The sequence below is a fragment of the Pleurodeles waltl genome, chromosome 5 (assembly GCF_031143425.1).
Source record: "Pleurodeles waltl isolate 20211129_DDA chromosome 5, aPleWal1.hap1.20221129, whole genome shotgun sequence".
Classification (NCBI taxonomy): domain Eukaryota; kingdom Metazoa; phylum Chordata; class Amphibia; order Caudata; family Salamandridae; genus Pleurodeles; species Pleurodeles waltl.
In genome coordinates this window covers 150914001-150932400 of record NC_090444.1, presented here as the reverse complement: position 1 = coordinate 150932400, position 18400 = coordinate 150914001, and the positions used below count along the sequence as shown (strand labels likewise).

Genomic DNA, 18400 nt, shown 5'->3' with positions numbered 1-18400 from the left:
CAATCTCACATCAGCTACATGGAAATGAGAGGAGAAATGTGGTTGTTCTTGTAACGCACATCAATCTTAACACAAGGAAGGGGTGGCGGTGTAGCAGCTGTCTGTCTAAAATCCTTTAGGATCATGCTGATTCTTTACTGCAGTATAAAAAATGCTGAACTCTCTTTACTAAATTGATTCTCTCCAATCAGATGTGACTTCAAAAGATAGAATGGATGAGTACCTGTCCTGCTAAAAAAGATGTGTGGACGAGTTGATGAAAGTGAACTTGGAACTGGATGATGTAAAACTCTGTAGAACTGGGAGAGAGTTAGATGAGTTGAGGCTGCTTTTGAAATAGACAAATATACACCGTGTTGATGTGGAATGCGGATGCCCCGGTTAAATGATATGGGTTGTGATGATATTCTATCATGTTTTGCAGACTGATCAGTGACTCTACTGAGCTTTTATTTAACGGATGTGAATTCTTTTTTCTATGTTTCATATATCTAGAAATTTTATGGGAGTGTTCTGTGTTAGTAATAGCGTTTTGTGCTGGTAACACTGGGGTGATGGGATTTAAGATCTATGGTGTATATGCCCTGGGCTTCTGTTATGTAGAGGATTGGTTATAAACTGTGTTGGCCTTTTTTATTTCATGGTCCATGCTAAATTTGCTGGTTCTTTCTTTGGAGGTCTGTGGTAACGTGCATTATTCTCTCTGCTGTGTATATATCTATATTTGTGCTCAAGGGTGAAATGTGAATGATATAGTAAATGTTTCACAGTTTTGTTTTCTGCTTCTGACAGATTAGCCAATAGACCTTGAGGGCCTGAGTAGGTAGGCCATTGCAGCACTTAATTGAGGGCTATGCTGGGGTGGGAATGCCCCTTCTTTAGAAGGAACTGTGTGGAGATCCAATGTGTCTAAAATCTTACCATTCATTAACAGTGGGATCATCGCTCTCCATGCTTTTTTTTTTTCTTACACCATTTTTGCTCCTCCTTTTTTAGACTATCTCTGATGTCTCCACCCACACTTAATGTATTCTGGGGTTTTTATGCCTATTGGCTGTTTTTTTATAGAAGTTGCATTTTTTTGGACTCTTGTTTCTTGTTCATGAGGCTCATGCCATGTTGTGCTGACTGGCAGCTGAGGAGAGTGGAGCACACCAACAGAAATATGTAGTTCAGACCCATCAAGAGGGGTTGTGGGAAGGAAGACATGGGTTTACAGAAAGCATGGAGCGATAGCTTGCAGGGGTGGAAGAAAATACATTCCTCAAGGCTACTTCCTGGCAGAAGTAGACTGAATGCAACGTACATAGGTGTCTGCCTCAGTCTGTGGGAAGTGCGGGGACAGAACATGGTATCTTCTGGTAAGGGATGCCTGTGGAAGCAGAGATTTTAGTGATAAAATCTAGAGTTATTATGTAATCATTTTGACACTAATGTATGGATTAATTTGTTTAATAATGATGTTATATTAACAAACGGGTGACTTATTAGATGGCCACCATCTTATGTAAGGATCGTATTCTGCTCATGCTAACTTAAGCTAAATAGAATTATTTTTCATTATTCTGTCTTTACGGAGATGAGTGTGCTTCTTAACCAATAAATGTGTTAAATGTGTGACATCTGCAGGGCTAGAGCAGAAGCAGTTTCAGTTGCAAGGTCATTGTGTAATGCAACTAATGAAAATGTTTCAACTGATTCGGTAGTTTTGACTGTCTCTATTATTAGGGAAATATTACTAACGTGTGTGTTTTCCTCGAGGGTGAAAGGAAAGAATCAGTGCTAATCGTTCTTCCTGCGTGTTCATATTCTTGGTGAAGTGAGAACAAAGGATCCACAGATGAGACGGAAGAGAAGGAAGTCAAGAATATAAAATCTATTAGCCTAGGGTTAGTCAATGGAGCAGCAGCGAATAGAAAACTTGGTGTAAAACTAATGTATAATTTTTAGATATATGTTAAAGTTCTGATTGGTCATAACTTTCTCATCTTATGTCTCATCCATTCATTTTCACTTACAAGTTTAACTTAACGTTCTGTCGCCACTGTTTGTCGTTCGTTCTTCTTGGGTCCTTTTTGGGAGTTCATTCAGGTCATTCTGTTCATTTTCATGGTTGTGTTAACTTGCTTATGCTGCTCAACTGCAGTTGAGTTCAGACTTTGTTATTAGTACCTTATGGAGAAGCTTAATGCTTTAATGGTTTAGTGTATCATATAGTCCAAAATCTAAACCATTACTCCTGTCTTATTCTGTCCTGATTCAGGATGTTGGAGCCTGATGGTGTCCCTCTGATGAAGTAGACGTTGTTGCTGCTATCTGTAGACTATTGGTAATGTATTGACTCTGATTTGTTATGTGTCTTTTGTTTTTCAGGTACCAGCTGCAACTGATTAATTACAGCTGCATATATTTTTGATATTACCCGAGCTAGATGTTTTCTAAATTTGTGTTACTAAAACTTTTACATGAACGCCAACATGTCAATGCTAATTAGTGGTTAATGAGGGTGGTGTTTTCTCACATGCTCATGATATGTTACTGATGTTTCTTTGTTCTAAATTATACTGATGTATTCAATTTCTCTTGCTCAGATTCTGGTGTGATGTTTTTTTGTAGTAACCATTGAGTTAATTTGTCTACTTGCATTAATTAAACTCAGATATATATAAGGCGTTCGAATCAGCCTTTGTTGTCTCTATTTATGTACCATTTGGGCTTGAGAATTATTTTCGTGACTTAAGCATTGTTAATATAGGGAAATAAAATTGTTAACTTCTTAATAAACTGGTGAGGTTATTGAGGCTGACTTGATTACATATGCTGTTATGATGTTTATGACGCATTACAATTGACATCCCCTTGCAACAATGTCGGTTCGGTTCATCGACCTAGTGTGTGAAATGCACTATTCAGACTGAGATAATAGCTAGGGTTTCTCCGCGCTCACCTGCCATTACCTGGCGCTCTGCCAGAAAGGTAAAGGAATGACCATTGTGTCCCACTGCGGACATGCTAAAAGTAAAAAAGCTAAACATCTTGTATGTATGAAGTGTACATTTTCCACAAATTACGAAACTTTATTGGTAAAATGTCAGGTTTTGAGGCATAAGACCTTTCACTTAACTAGTGCAGACATTAGTGAATATTTTACTTAAATGTCTACTTAGCGAGTTACTTAATAGGAAACTTTTAGCCAGTGTAAACATATGAAAGGAGGATACCAAAAAAAACAATTCTACTTAGATGAATAGTGGAAGGAAGTTTGTAAAGTCAAACCCCCCGAGACAAAGCCAATATATTGCACTAGTAGCAAAAAAGTGTTCAGGAGTCGGAAAGCACGGATTGCTTTCTATAAAAGAGAAAGAGACAAAGAGTATGTGTGTGAGAGAGAGAGAGAGGAGAAAAGTACAACAAAATCACGGAGAGGGGAGTCCCGCCGGTTTCGGTTCGTTGTGGCATTTTGCGGCCCAGGGCCTGTGCAACGTGAACAGTAGGGAAAGTATCTGCTTTACCCGGCCGTGTTCAGCGCGGTCTGCTTTAGAGAGCGGCAACTGTACGTGAGTCACTTTGATAAACCGTGCAAGGAAAACGAGGGGAAGCGAATGGCAGCGCAGTTTCATCAATGCCCGCGCGCGACCTGCAGCTGAACTCGTCCCACCGCCCGGCACCGTGGCAGATGCGAGACCTCATTTATTTTATTCGAAAGCCCGGTATGCTCCTAAACCTGGTGCCGTCACTGGAGTTTGATGCACGCTTTTTACTCCCGTTAGCCTAACCCGTAATTAAGCAGATGGCTTCATAATACATTTGATTTTGCTACAAAACAGACGGGTGGTCACTGCAAGCGAGCACATGGCACGGGCCGCGCGACACAGCACACCACTGGGAGATTTGTCCCAAAATGGGGGGAACAGCGGACACGTACAGTTGACTGATCGGGTTAATCATTCCGGATAAAAGCCCTATGATAGGGGTTACGGTATGGGTGAGCTCACGCAGGTACTAATTAGTAAAAGATTTATTCCCCCCAAAGTAGTGTGATCTCAGTTTTTAGCACCTTATAAACCACTTTTTCAAAAGACGAGAACAGTTTGTATTGAGGTTGCAAATGAGACAAATAATGAACCTGCAAGTATCAGAGTACGGAGGAGCTTTTAATTTTAAGGCACTGTTTGTAAAGTCTAGAAATAGTGCATCGAAACTGAAAGCTATTGTGTTTACAGGACCCTGCTATAGTCATAATCTGCAGTATACACACATTAAATAAAAGCGACATTACCACGAATGGTGCTGGTGAAAAGCTGTCTTCCGTGCAAGATCCTGAAGCACCATCACTCACCTTAGAGAGAGGCAAAAGGGGGAAAACCTTCGACAATACATTGCCCACTTTTAATTTTCCTCATATAAACAAATTCTGAACAGAGTTCTTTTACATTTCCAGATTACCAAGGTCCTGCTTTGCAAAGCCAGTTACACCATGCCAACTCCCAAGCACAAATGAAAGATGTGAGTCCCTTGCTTGCTGTGCAACTGGATTCAAGCTAGCCTGGCTGATACCAGTCCCCAGATGCTTGTTTCCGGTCCAGGGAGGACCTGGCCTGGCAGTTCGGCTGGACTGTTCTCTTGAGGAACAGAGTCAAGACCGTTTTGCATATGGCTGGGTCCAAATTGGGGTGGCATGTTGAGCAAAATAACAATGTATTTAACTCACATCTGTGACTGGGGGTGAGTCGTTCCAGCACTCTGTCCATCATCTTTTTGTGTTGCTATAAGACATTCTTACGATTTTTTATGGTAAGAGCACAAGCACTGGTTTGGAGTGTTAAAGTGTGCAGAGTCTTAGGGCCGGCAGGAACGAAGTCAGCAAAATAGGAGGTCTGAAGCCAAAAAAGTAGTGGGGAACCAGACCAAGGATTCCAGGTCTAACACTCATACATAATATTACTCCCCGGCTATGTAATATTGCACATGAGTAAGTCACTCGCAAAGTGTAGGGAGTGGGAGTTACAGGTTAGGCTTCTCTGTAACGGGAAGATGTGGTCTAATGGCGAGAATCGTCGACATTCGAACATGGGGAACCAGACTCCAATCCCGGCCTTGGCTTATGGTTCTGGCCAAACCACAAAAACATATGTAATATAGTCTGGTTCTGTTGTAAACGGCTCAAATGCCCTTAGGCCAGGTCTGTGCTATAAAAAACTGGAGACAAGAAAAGTTTGGATAAGTCCACAAACTTGAGCATGTGGGTATTGTCCAGTTTGTGAGTTGCTGCTCCGGTTTTGGACGTTAGACAGGCAATTTCATCCTTCTCTGCCTCAGCCCATGACAAAGACATATTCAATGATGAAGGATTCAGATTTAGACATCTCCATGATCACAAGAGTGTGAGTGACAAGTACTACCTAGGAGGAGGCAGAAGCCAAACTGGCTACAGGATAGAACCTATCCCAACCAATGCACCATGCTAATGACAGGCATACTAGGGTTTACCCCACACTGGTATTACCCATTTGAAGGCAAGCATGGTTTCCTGATCTCCTTCAGTCCATTGTTTGTGTTGTACAAAGTGATGGAGTTGGCTTGTGGTGACAAAGATGTGAACTGTTTGTAGAATGTGGAATGTTTGTGCTTGGAATTGAAACTGAGGAAGTAATGCATGATCATATGAAAACAGGCTGAGCTGGGGTCAACAAGGCTTCGATTTCCTGCAATTATTCTACTGTTGTAACTTGAACAGAGTGGACATTGCACACCTCACCGTAGACTGTAGTTTAGGAACTAGGGAAAAAAACGTTTGTTTGTCTCTGCAGTCTGCACAATGGTAGCAGTGTAGTTGACAACTGCAGTCTATGCAACCACGGGTAGGCCATGAGCTTCTTATTTAGCTGATGTCATCTTTGCTCCTCCAAACGCGTTTCAGATGCTCAAGTTCAGCCTAGGATAGTTTGGAGTTCATTATCTGAAAATGTTATTGTTGGACCTGGCTTTTTGACAGGGACATCCCCAAACTTTTTGCCTCCTTCCTCCTATTTTTTCTGAACTGTTGTTGTTGGCTTTTGACCTCTGGGCACTTTACCACTGCTAACCAGAGCTAAAGTGCATATGCTCTCTGGGTAAATTGTACTACTGATTGGTTTATCCATGATTGACTATTTAATTTACTTGTAAGTCCCTGGTAGAGTGCACTACATGTGCCTAGGGCAGGTAGATTAAATGCTACTAGTGGGCCTGCAGCACTGGTTGTGCCACCCACCTCAGTAGCCCCTTAACCCTGTCTCAGGCCTGCCATTGCAAGGCCTGTGTGTGCAGTTTCACTGCCACTTCGACTTGGCATTTAAAAGTACTTGCCAAGCCTAGAACTCCCCTTTTACTACATATAAGTCATCCCTAATGTGTGCCCTAGGTAACCCCTAGAGCAGGGTGCTGTGTAGGTAAAAGGCAGGACATGTACCTGTGTAGTTATATGTCCTGGTAGTGTGAAACTCCTAAATTCGTTTTTACACTACTGTGAGGCCTGCTCCTTTCATAGGCTAACATTGGGGCTGCCCTCATACACTGTTGAAGTGGCAGCTGCTGATCTGAAAGGAGCAGGAAGGTCATATTTAGTATGGCCAGAATGGTAATACAAAATCCTGCTGACTGGTGAAGTCGGATTTAATATTACTATTCTAGAAATGCCACTTTTAGAAAGTGAGCATTTCTTCGCACTAAAATCTTGTTGTGCCCTTCAATCCACGTCTGGCTAGGTTTAGTTGACAGCTCCTTGTGCATTCACTCAGACACACCCCAAACACAGGGTACTCAGCCTCACTTGCATACATCTGCATTTTGAATGGGTCTTCCTGGGCTGGGAGGGTGGAGGGCCTGCCCTCACACAAAGGACTGCCACACCCCCTACTGGGACTCTGGCAGACAGGATTGAGCTGAAAGGGAACTTGGTGCATTTCTTAGAGACTCTTTGAAGTCACCCCCACTTCAAAGGCACAACTTAGTATAAAACAGGGCCTCTGCCCTACCTCAAGAGACACTTGCTGGAGAAGAAACCTGAACCAGAAACTACATCCTGCCAAGAAGAACTGCCTGGCTGCTCAAAGGACTCACCTGTCTGCTTTTCTACAAAGGACTGCTGCCTTGCTGTTGGCCTGCTGCCTTGCTGAACACTTGCCTGGCTGTAAAAGTGCTCTCCAAGGGCTTGGATAGAGCTTGCCTCCTGTTCCCTGAAGTCTCAGGACCAAAAAGACTTCACTCTTCCTCTTGGACGCTCCGTGCGCCGAACTTTTCGACGCACAGCTTGTTCCGCGGCAAGAAAAACGCCGCACACCGACGCTGATCAACGCGACGCCTTCGGGACGACCAAAACTTTGACGCACGGCCTCGCAAGGACAACGCCGCCCGACTTCCCGGGAGAAATCGACGCGACGCCTGCCGTGAGCTCAAAACCTTGACGCACGGCCTCGCAAGGACAACGCCGCCCGACTCCGCAGGAGAAATCGACGCGACGCCTGCCGTGAGATCAAAACTTTGACGCACAGCCTCGCAAGGACAACGCCGCCCGACTCCGCAGGAGAAATCGACGCGACGCCTGCCGTGAGATCGAAACTTCGACGCGCAGCCCCTCAGAACGACGCGCAGCCGGAAAACAAGCAGGAAAATCCACGCACAGACCCGGGACATCTGGTAATCCCCGCGACCCACAGAAAGAGACTGTCCGCGCGCCGGAAAACGACGCCCGACTTCCCCGCGTGGAAAATAACGACGCAAGTCCGTGTGTGCTGGGGAGAAATCGACGCACACACCCTTTTTCCACGCACCTCTTCCTTTGTGGCCCTCTGAGGAGATTTTCCACCAGAAACCAGGTACTTTGTGTTTGAAAGAGACTCTATTTACTTTCTAAAGACTTAAGACACTTTATATCACTTTTCCGTGATATCTGTACAAATTCATATTGCAACTTCGATCGTTTTGACCTGAAGATACCCAGATAAATATTATATATTTTTCTAAATACTGTGTGGTGTATTTTTGTGGTGTTATGCTATGGTGTTGTATGATTTATTGCACAAATGCTTTACACATTGCATTCTAAGTTAAGCCTGACTGCTCGTGCCAAGCTACCGGAGGGTGAGCACAGGCTGATTTTGGATTGTGTGTGACTTACCCTGACTAGAGTGAGGGTTCTTGCTTGGACAGAGGGCAACCTAACTGCCAACCAAAAACCCCATTTCTAACAGTTATTATTTCACTAGTTTTACATTTCGCAGTTAACCAAATGGAGCAAATTACATCAGCAGATAATGATATTTTTAAAAATACTATTATATCTGATATCTGCCTCATCTCTTTTAGACGTGGCATCAGCTGTTAGGGCCGCATTCAAGTACAAATAATTATTGCCTTTAAATAACTTTCATTATGAGGGTCTTGTTCGTGCATTCACAAACAAAAAAAACCTCACTTGACTTTACTGCATATTCTGGATGAAACAGTTGCACATTTGCTCAGAGTGAAAAATAAGGTACTATGCGGAATGTACCTGAGGGTTAAGCACAGGTTAATGTGAAGTCTGCTTGTGTTTCACTCTCACAAGAATTATAGTTGTTGCTTAAGTAGGGTTTCACCCCTCATCCCCAATAACCCAGTTTCTGATTGTACCCACCTGCCACTTACGTTCCACATTCTCCAACTGTATATACTATCAAGCTCTTGTAATAGTTTTCTGTTGACAATTGCCAAAACCTAAATTTCAGAAGTTACTTTCTCAAGGTCACATCACGATGTGAATATTACATAATTTCTGTTATGGATGTCAGTTAGTTACATACCCTTCTCAGCGTTATAAGGTCTTAAAAGAACTTTCATCATCAACCTACAAACTAATAATTATAGAAGAATATAAAACTGTACTCCTAGAAGAAAAATGATGGTAATGAATAATTAATTGAAAACTAAAACTCTCTCGTATACAAACATTTCTAACAAGTAATGTTTACTATTGAAGGTATGGTAGTTGCTATTTAAAAAAAAGTTGAAGACGTCCCAAACTGCCAACAAATTTCAGAACAGGTGTGCCATGTTTGACTTGGTCAGGGCTACATGTTTGTTCTCACCCTAGCTAATCTGCCTGGCAGGCCCGGGATTAAACTCCGTGGTAGGGTTCATCTACTGGTCAGCCACCTTTGCTCCAGTTTCCTGGGCCCAAACTAACTATGGTCGCTCTGGTGGACCACTGGCCCTCTCCTGCATTGAAATCTAGACAAATTGTCTAGATATAGCTGTGCTCTTCAGCTGAATCCCATCCACAAGCATAGACTGTCAGCCTCCATACCGTCACTCAAGCAGGCTCTCACTCCTTAAAAGAAAGCAGACTTCAGGTGCGCAATGGGACACTCCATGGCCCACAGTGCAGCAGCCAAATCCTTCATCCATCTGCATCAGTGAATCATGCTGCTTCTCTGGTAGACTGCCACTTTCTTAGGCCCAGCTGCATTGCATCGTTTACAGGTGGGTGAGCCAGAGCAGGTTGCTGTTGGCCTATGCCTTGGCAAGGAGGAGGGTCTCCATCTCTGCGATCTTTTCTCACACTGGTTGTTCGCTTGTTCAGTTAAGGAGCATAATACTGGTATTACAATCTTCTCCTAAATGTGCATATACCATCTGGATCAGTTTCTCTTCAGGTTCGAACATAAATATGGCATCATGTATCTGAGCATGCTTCACAGTGGACTTCATCTAGAGTAGAATAGGTGTCTGCAGAACAGAGGAAGGTAGGCATTTGTAATGATGGACTGCCACTATCAGGTCTTGTTTCTCCATTGCACATTACTCCACAGTCAGCTTGCCGCCTCTGCCACACCTAGTGCACCTGTGACCCCTCAGATCCTCTCCTATGCGACTGACTGTGCTCTTCCCTGCCCTCCAGATTATGGCAGTGGCCAGCTTGGTTATCTGGCACAGGGAAGCTGGTGTTCTGTCATGTCAAATAAGGGTGACTGGCTCATCTCTTTGTCCATGTTGAAGTCCCGCAAATGAGCCGACCCCCAGCTTATAGTCATTCATTTTCTAAGGTAAAAGTGTTGGGATCCAAGAACTTGGTGAGTACAAGTCTTCATGAATCCTTGTGGTAGCCACGTCCCCCAAATGTACTAACAAGAAAGTAAATTGCTTACAAATGTGAATTAAATGTCACAACACAATGAATACCAGTTATAATATACTATAATTATTGGTGTTAAATACAGCAAAGCGGGAGAAGACTATTGAAATTAATATCCCTGCATTTTCAATAATTTAGGTTCTGAAGCAGGCCTTAAAAGGTCATAAAAGCCAGAAATTCAATATTCCTATGTTTAAATTAATATGGATGCTAATACATCTTAGACAGGAGTAAGAATTTTGCTGTGATAAACACTTTCAGTACTTCTGACGTGCTCCTGGAATTGAGTAGTTAGCCAGGAAACTATGAGCGTGAGTCACACCTGATCACAGAAAAATCTTTGAGAAACAGGCCGGAGGTTTTTGAATGAAGATAATTGGACAATCAAATTTGTGAAATGATAAATTGATCTATAGGAATTGACAAATCAGCACAGTCTAAGGCCCTCATTATGACTTCTGTGGACGGAAAAGCCATCTGCCGAAGCCGTGCGGTCAGGAAACTGTCAGTTCGGTGACCTGACCGCAAGGGCTAATACCAGTTTCCCGCTGGGTTGGCGGGCGGCAACAGAGTTTCCACCTGCCGGCCCAGCGGAAAACAACCCACAACATTAACTCTAGCTCATAACAGAGCCGGCGTCAATGTTGCACTGCGTCGGGTGCAGCAACACCCGTCATGCTTTTCACTGTCTGCCAAGCTAAGGATAATGATTAAAAGTGATACTTCAGTAGGAGGCATTGTTCGCCTTCATCCCTTACAGGCCACTGTAACTGCATCAAATGGCAATGCACACAGTGTTCATCCTTGAGTCTCTGGCACCCTCACTGTCACTCTGAAACCTGTATTACATTAATTTTACCACAGTCCTTTCTATTGTTGATGCCTCCAATATGAAAGATGGGCGGTTCAGCTACACTTACTCTGTCCAGAGCCACCACTCGTTTCACATTGGACCCTTATCAACAGCTAGAAAATGCTAGATTCTTTCTTGTTTCTTGGACAGTGTATTAAGTTGTAGGCTTCATAAACTGTGTACATTTCACCAAGTATGAAAGAAATTTCACAAAAGCACTTCATGAGTACTGGAGTACTCTTTAAGGACTCTAATGTGCCTTTGTGAAAAGGCCCAAAACACCTCAGTCCCTATCAACAAAAGTACAAAGAGGGCACGGCCTATTCTATTTTTTACTAAATGTATATGAATAGTCACTAATTATTCCCATTTGAGATGTTTTGGGATCAATTCACAGAGGCATATCATGGTAAGTAAAAAAGGGTACTATCAGAGTCCAACTTCACATACTCAAGATGCCTTAGTGAATATGTCCCTTAATGTTTAAATATATATTTTTTAATTGCAGTTGCTCCGCTCAACCACAGAGGCCTGAGAGAGTGCAAATTTCCCCATAAGTCTATGTTAAAAGCAGACAAAATGGGATAAATCACACTACTATGAAGATTTCTCACTGACTAGTCTGTCTGTCCCTCATTGATGGTTTCTTCCATTGCTCTTTCCTCTGACACTCATTCTCTTGGGTCGCTGAAGCAACTGTTGTGATTTAAAATCAACAATGCATAAATAGATGAATGGTCTATATATCAGTAGGTCAAAATCTACAAAACCAAACTTTGTTACATGCATTAACAGTAGTTAACTACAGGGGTGGCCGCAACAAATTTCAAGGGGGAGAGGGGGCAGGGAAGGGGGAATAATAAAATATATATTTTTTTTTAATTCCGCCGTTGGACGCCTCGCTCTTCTCCTGATAGTGTTGGTGTCCCTGCAGTCCGTAGGAAACCAGCATAGGCTCCCCATGCAATCCTAGCAATTCTCATGCTATACCTAGCTTGAAAGCAGCGTCAGGATTGGTCTGGGCAGCTTGGTCTGGTGCTCAGACAGTGCACTGGAGTCTGTGCTGTTTCTCCAACCAGCTATGCAACACAGCCGGGTTTGAGAAACCTAAATGCGCATGTCAGTTTAGCAGGCCTAAGACAGCCAGCCAAACTGACATGAGCACTGTTAAATCAGTGGGAAACAATACAAGTAGCACACTTTCTTGAATGTGTCAGTAAGAAATAGACTTGTTAATAATAATATAAGAAACTGTAATCATTGCAAGAAACCTTAACACATGTTGGTAGCAGACTCAGCACAGTAGTAAAAATAAAACTGACCTGTACGAATTAGCTGCTGGTGCTCTCCAAATCTGCACTCCTCTCAGCGCTCCTGTTCCTACCACCACGCTGAAGTTAGACTTCTCGTAGGCTTCATCGCACAGCTTTTGACTTGGCCCATAAGGCCCACTTGCCCCACAGGTTGTGAGCAACCAGGCATCTGGAAACCAACGAGAAATCAATTTGTGAACCTGGTCATATTATTTAAACCCCTTTCATCAGTGGGTGCTGAGCATCTGAGGGAAATTGTTAAAGAGATCTTTCGAGACTGTGTTGGTAAACCATGGAAGAGAACGACCGCAGTCTCGGTGTGTGAGGAGGCGACTCAAAACAATTATTTCCTTTAAGTGAACACGTTTGTGCCAAGAATACCTGACTGCTTGGTAGCTTGATGCAGGAGCAAGACCATAAACATGTAAAAGCACCCAAAAACAATTTAGCAAACAAAAACGAAAATGAAAATCTAAAATGATACAGACATTCTGATAGTTGGATTTTGGGAGCAAACAATATGATAGAAACGAACTGGAATGCTTAATTACCTCAAAGACACTCTCTGGAGGCAATATCATGCAAAGCAGTGCAAGGGGTCTTTATCAAAAACAGCTTGTTAGAAATGGGGTCTTTGGTTCACAGTCAGGTTACCCCCTGTTCAAGCAAGGACCCTCACTCTAGTCAGGGTAAAAGAGAATCACCCTCAGCTAACCCCTGCTTACCCCCTTGGTAGCTTGGCAGAGCAGTAGGCTTAACTTCAGAGTGCTAGGTGTAAACGTATTTGTACCAACACACACAGTAACTTAATGAAAACACTACAAAATGACACAACATCAGTTTAGAAAAATAGGAAATATTTATCTAAACAAAACAAGACCAAAACGACAAAAATCCAGCATACACAAGTCATGTTATGAATTTTTAAAGATTAAACTAAAAAAATAGCGCTTAGAAACAAAAATGCTTCGATGAGATGTTAACACGGCGTCGTGACGGAGTCGTTCCCAACAAGCCGACACCAGCGGCGCCGGACACGGAGTCGTGTAGACGCCCAAGTACAGTACCTTTGATGAAGAGTGAAAACAAGCCGATGCGCGAAGTCGGGGATCGCGGCGTCTGTGCGAAACGTTGAATCTGCGCACTTCGAGCGGCGTCGGTCACGACGTGGTACGGCGACTTCCACGGAGTCGCGGACTTCAGCGGGGCTGCAGCGGCGTCGGGCCTGCGAAGAGCGTCGCGTTCCAGCGAAGGTTACGGCGTCGGGTGCAGGTGGTGTCACCGGATTCAGCAGCGGCGTCGGTCCGGAGTCGTCCGAAGTCGATTTCCTTGGATTTCCACCAGCTTTCCTTTCAAGGGCCCAGGGACTGGATAGGGCACCACTTGTCAGAGCAGGAGTCTCTCCAGAGACCCCAGGTGCTGGCAGAGAGAAGTCTTTGCTGTCCCTGAGACTTCAAACAACAGGAGGCAAGCTCTAACTCAAGCCCTTGGAGATTTCTTCACAAGATGAAAGGCACACAAAGTCCAGTCTTTGCCCTCTTACTCTGGCAGAAGCAGCACTGCAGGAAAGCTCCACAAAGCACAGTCACAGGCAGGGCAGCACTTCTTCCTCAGCTATCAGCTCTTCTCCAGGCAGAGGTTCCTCTTGGTTCCAGAAGTGTTTCTAAAGTCTGTAGATTTGGGTGCCCTTCTTATACCCATTTTAGTCTTTGAAGTCGCCTTTCTTCAAAGGGGACTCACACCTACTTGTGAAATCCTGCTTTGCCCAGGCAAGGCCTCAGACACACACCAGGGGGTTGGAGTCTGCATTGTCCGAGGCAGGCACAGTCCTTTCAGATGAGAGTGACCACTCCACCCCTCCCTCCTAGCAGAGATGGCTAATCAGGAAATGCAGGTTACACCCCAGCTCCCTTTGTGTCACTGTCTAGTGTGAGGTGAAAAACAACCCAACTGTCAAACTGACCCAGACAGGAAATCCACAAACAAGGCAGAGTCACAGAATGGTTTAAGCAAGAAAATGCTCACTTTCTAAAAGTGGCATTTTCAAACGCACAATCTCAAAATCAACTTTACTAAAAGATGTATTTTTAAATTGTGAGTTCAGGGACCCCAAACTCCACATGTCCATCTACTCTCTAGGGAAATCTACGCTTTAATCATATTTAAAGGTAGCCCCCATATTATCCTATGAGAGAGACAGGCCTTGCAACAGTGAAAAACGAAGTTGGCAGTATTTCACTGTCAGGACATATAAACCACATTACTATATGTCCTACCTTATCCATACACTGCACCCTGCCCTTGGGGCTACCTAGGTCCTACCTTAGGGGTGCCTTACATGTAAGAAAAGGGAAGGTTTAGGTCTGGCAAGTGGGGACACTTGCCAAGTCGAATTTACAGTGTAAAAATACACACACAGACACTGCAGTGGCAGGTCTGAGACATGATTACAGGGTTACTAGTGTGGGTGGCACAACCAGTGCTGCAGGCCCACTAGTAACATTTAATTTACAGGCCCTGGGCAACTCTAGTGCACTTTACTAGGGACTTAACAGTAAAACAAATATGCCAATCATGGAGAACCAATTACGTACACATTTTAAACAGTAGCACTTGCACTTTAGCACTGGTTAGCAGTGGTAAAGTGCCCAGAGTAACAAAAACAGTAAAATTAGAGTCCAGCACACATCAACAACCTGGGGAACAGAGGCAAAAAGTTAAGGGAGACCACGCCAAGGATGAAAAGTATAACACAGCTAGTCTGAATTTTCAAGTTGCAGGGTACCTCCGAGATCTCAACTTCAGGAAGCTCATCTGAACACTAAGAAAACTTGTCTTTAAAGAGGACCATCTCCACTCCCAGGCAGAGCAGAAACAATAGTCCAGCCGAAGAACATGTTAAATTGCCTCTGGTTTACCAGCTCTCATCCAGGTTGATACACCTTCCTCTGGCACCAGAGACGTTTTACTCTCTCACTAATTAGAATAAAAACAATCAGGCAAGGAAGCTCCCCTGCCCAGGGCTTAAAGGCAAAGAGCCGGAGCAGGTGAAGACCAGATGATTCAATGACGAAAATAAATGTGTATCCCCTTTACAATCTGGCTTCTTTCAACATATTCCTATTGAAAGCATCTTTATGGATGCTGGGATAACACTGTGGTTTGCAGACAATGGCACAGCCTACCTATTAGTGATGTTGGACCTGTTCTCTTCGTTGGATTCCATAGAACAACACATCCTGAGTAGGTTGTCCACGGTGGTTTAGGCAGATCATACCACCATCAATTGGTTCAGGTCATTTTTATCACATCAAACTCAGAATGGAGTGTCAGGTCCTTTAAATTCCTGCGATGTTGATGTTTTACTTTGTGGCTCTCTTCAAATTATCTTTATGGTTCTAAGGTGAGGATTCAATTCCGTGCTTATGATACCCACTATACAAAATGTAACCACAGCTCCAAAGAGTATTATGTGAGACGACACTTGGTTGAATAACACCTTTCTCCAACAGAATAATTCTCAACCAGAGATGATTGCTTTCAGTGTTATTGGCAGCCTCAGTTTCCTTTTGTAAGCCATCCCAGATATCCCCGATCACAGAAGCTAAATTGGTTGTCTGCTGTTTTTGTCAACTAGTGAAGTTAAGACCAACCCCTCCTCTGTTGCAGTGGGAGCAAGTACTAATTCGAAGCTAGATCACTGAGGCTACCTTAATGCTGGTCTGACAGCTATCCAGTTAAACAATATCCTTTGACCATCTCCAGCATTCACAGAACACTGAAGTCAGGCTGATTGTCAGTCTGGGTAGAAAAGATAATTTCTTCCAGGCTCATAGACCTATACATTGGATTCCTCTCAGGAACTGAGACTGGTTCAAATGGAGCTGTTGTATGTAAAATGTATCAAATGCTTTGCCCCAAATAGCTGACTAATTAGATATTAGTCAAAATGACTAAGGACTAAAGACAAAATAAATGCTCTAGATTCCTCACGTACATCTCAAATCAAAAGGTGGAACTACTTTTCTGGTTGTGAATCCTTTGCGTTGGGGCTCTCTGCCCCAGACCTTGCAATACACACCCTAATCTATCCACCTTAGAAAGCCGCTAAAAGAACACTTGTTTTACGCAATGTTTATATCACCAACAGCAAGCCACCCTCAGATAATGAGTGCTAACCACATGTTCTTAATAGATCCTATGCAACTTTAATTACTTTGCTTGTACTAATGGTACACATCTTTACCCCATAGCCAACACAACAAATTGTTACAGCGGTTTGACACACTACAGTCCCTTTTTAGGCACTTCCGTATTTTCGCTTTCACAGCTTTACTATTCTTCCACAGGACACCAAATACTTTTGGATTTGTTAAATTGTACTGTTTTTTTAAATCACATTGATAAATGTGAGTACAACAATTCTCTCTAGGACATAATTCAGGACCTCTCTGTGGAAAAGACACCGATATTGAAACCTACCCCTATTTACTGTTCTATAAGTCACCATGGATCTGGATGCCAGGCTTTTAATTAACCTCTATCATAACACAGGAACACACACATTTTGGGATGGTTAAATATGGAGCAAAATGTTCTTTATTTTCTGGATTTTCAGAGACCCCCTGCTCAGACACAAATATAAAACACATTTTGTACACATTATTGTTGAGAAAAACATTCTACTTAGTATAAAGTTTATGATGAGCTTTTTGACCAACACACATATTTTTTCTTCTTATGTGCGCCAGGAAGAGAATCTAAAATATTAGAATTAGTAGACAGAGAATACCACACATGTTTTTAAGACACCAATAGAAAGCATTCGACTTGCAGAACACACTGAGCAGCAGGGGAATGTACCTAGGCCCTGCTATCCGCACTTGCAGTACCTGTTTCATCTGAGATGATGCTCCCCAGGAGATGAGGGTCTTCAAGTGAATCTTCAGATGTTTCATTGTTTTTGGGGATGCTTCTGTCTAAGAACAAGTTACTGAGGCTTGGTGAAGCATTTTGAAGGGAATCTCCACCAGTGGCTGAAAAACACAAGGAGGGAGAAGAAGAAGGGAGAGAGGAAGAAAACTGTAATTGGACCATCATCTGCTCTGCACACCGAGCAATGCATTTTGTGAGTGGCACTACAACAAGTGGGATGTCAAAGAAACACTGAAGAAAAATATAGGAAGAATAAAACAAGAAAATAGGAAGAATATAGTATAGAGCTACAAGAGTGAGTGCTGACACCAAGTGTAGTGTACCACATTGATGGCATACAGGAACATGGGCAAACGGTTTGAGTTTAGCAATTCCAATCTTTAATCAAATATTACAGCATGCTTCTCTTTAAAGTACTATATATAGATACATACAGCATGTGTGTTGAACTTCCACAATATCTATATTCGGTGCTTGTCTTATCAACTGTTGATTTTCCTAGTGGGTATTGGGATGAGAATGTCCCGCATGGTAGATGGACGTGTACACCTACACTGAGTTGCTCAACTGCAAGTGAATCTGGTATCCTGAATTTCTTTCAGCTTGCAACCATGAAATCCTGCATGCACATGGAAGCTTATGTCAGAAATTAAACCATGAGCCTGGCTCTTAGGTCAAGTGGGGAATGCCAGATGTGTACCCCTCAACTAGTATGAGACTACCATCTGTGTCTTCGGGACATGTACAGTAAGCAGTGAAGGCAGCATACAATTTTGGAATCCATTCTGGTTGGACAGGCTGTATTCCCTGTATGAAGAAAGAGCATGATGCTTACTGACCAGCTGGTGTAAGAATCTGCTAGCATGTCATGCCCAGACATCCTTTTTTTTTTTTTTTTTCTTTTTGTCCTCATTCAGCCCGCTTAGAATCTCTCTTCATTCCAGTAACCTCTTCGCCCTTTTACCTAAGAAGAGAGAGTCGAGTCAGGGGTGCACCTTTGTTTCACTTGGTCCGCCTAGACAGACCTACCAAGACTTCATACGGTGCTTAATCATTGGACTAAGGCAAAGAAAAAACTCCAATCTACAATTCCAGATAAATCCCCTTCAGTGAGAATTTTAACAAGAACTATTTTCAAGAAGACAA

At 43.1% G+C, this 18400-nt stretch overlaps 1 protein-coding gene across 1 annotated transcript in view; it reads right to left on the bottom strand.

Annotated features, from left to right (window-relative positions):
* Window positions 1–18400, bottom strand: part of ALK (ALK receptor tyrosine kinase) — a 2590648-nt gene that overhangs the window by 301479 nt on the left and 2270769 nt on the right. Inside the window, exons 11-12 of the mRNA XM_069233821.1 lie at window positions 17212–17355; window positions 12329–12488 (exon numbers count right to left, since the gene is read on the bottom strand). Of these exons, the coding sequence (XP_069089922.1) occupies window positions 12329–12488; window positions 17212–17355 (304 nt within the window). The remainder of the gene's footprint in view (window positions 1–12328; window positions 12489–17211; window positions 17356–18400) is intronic.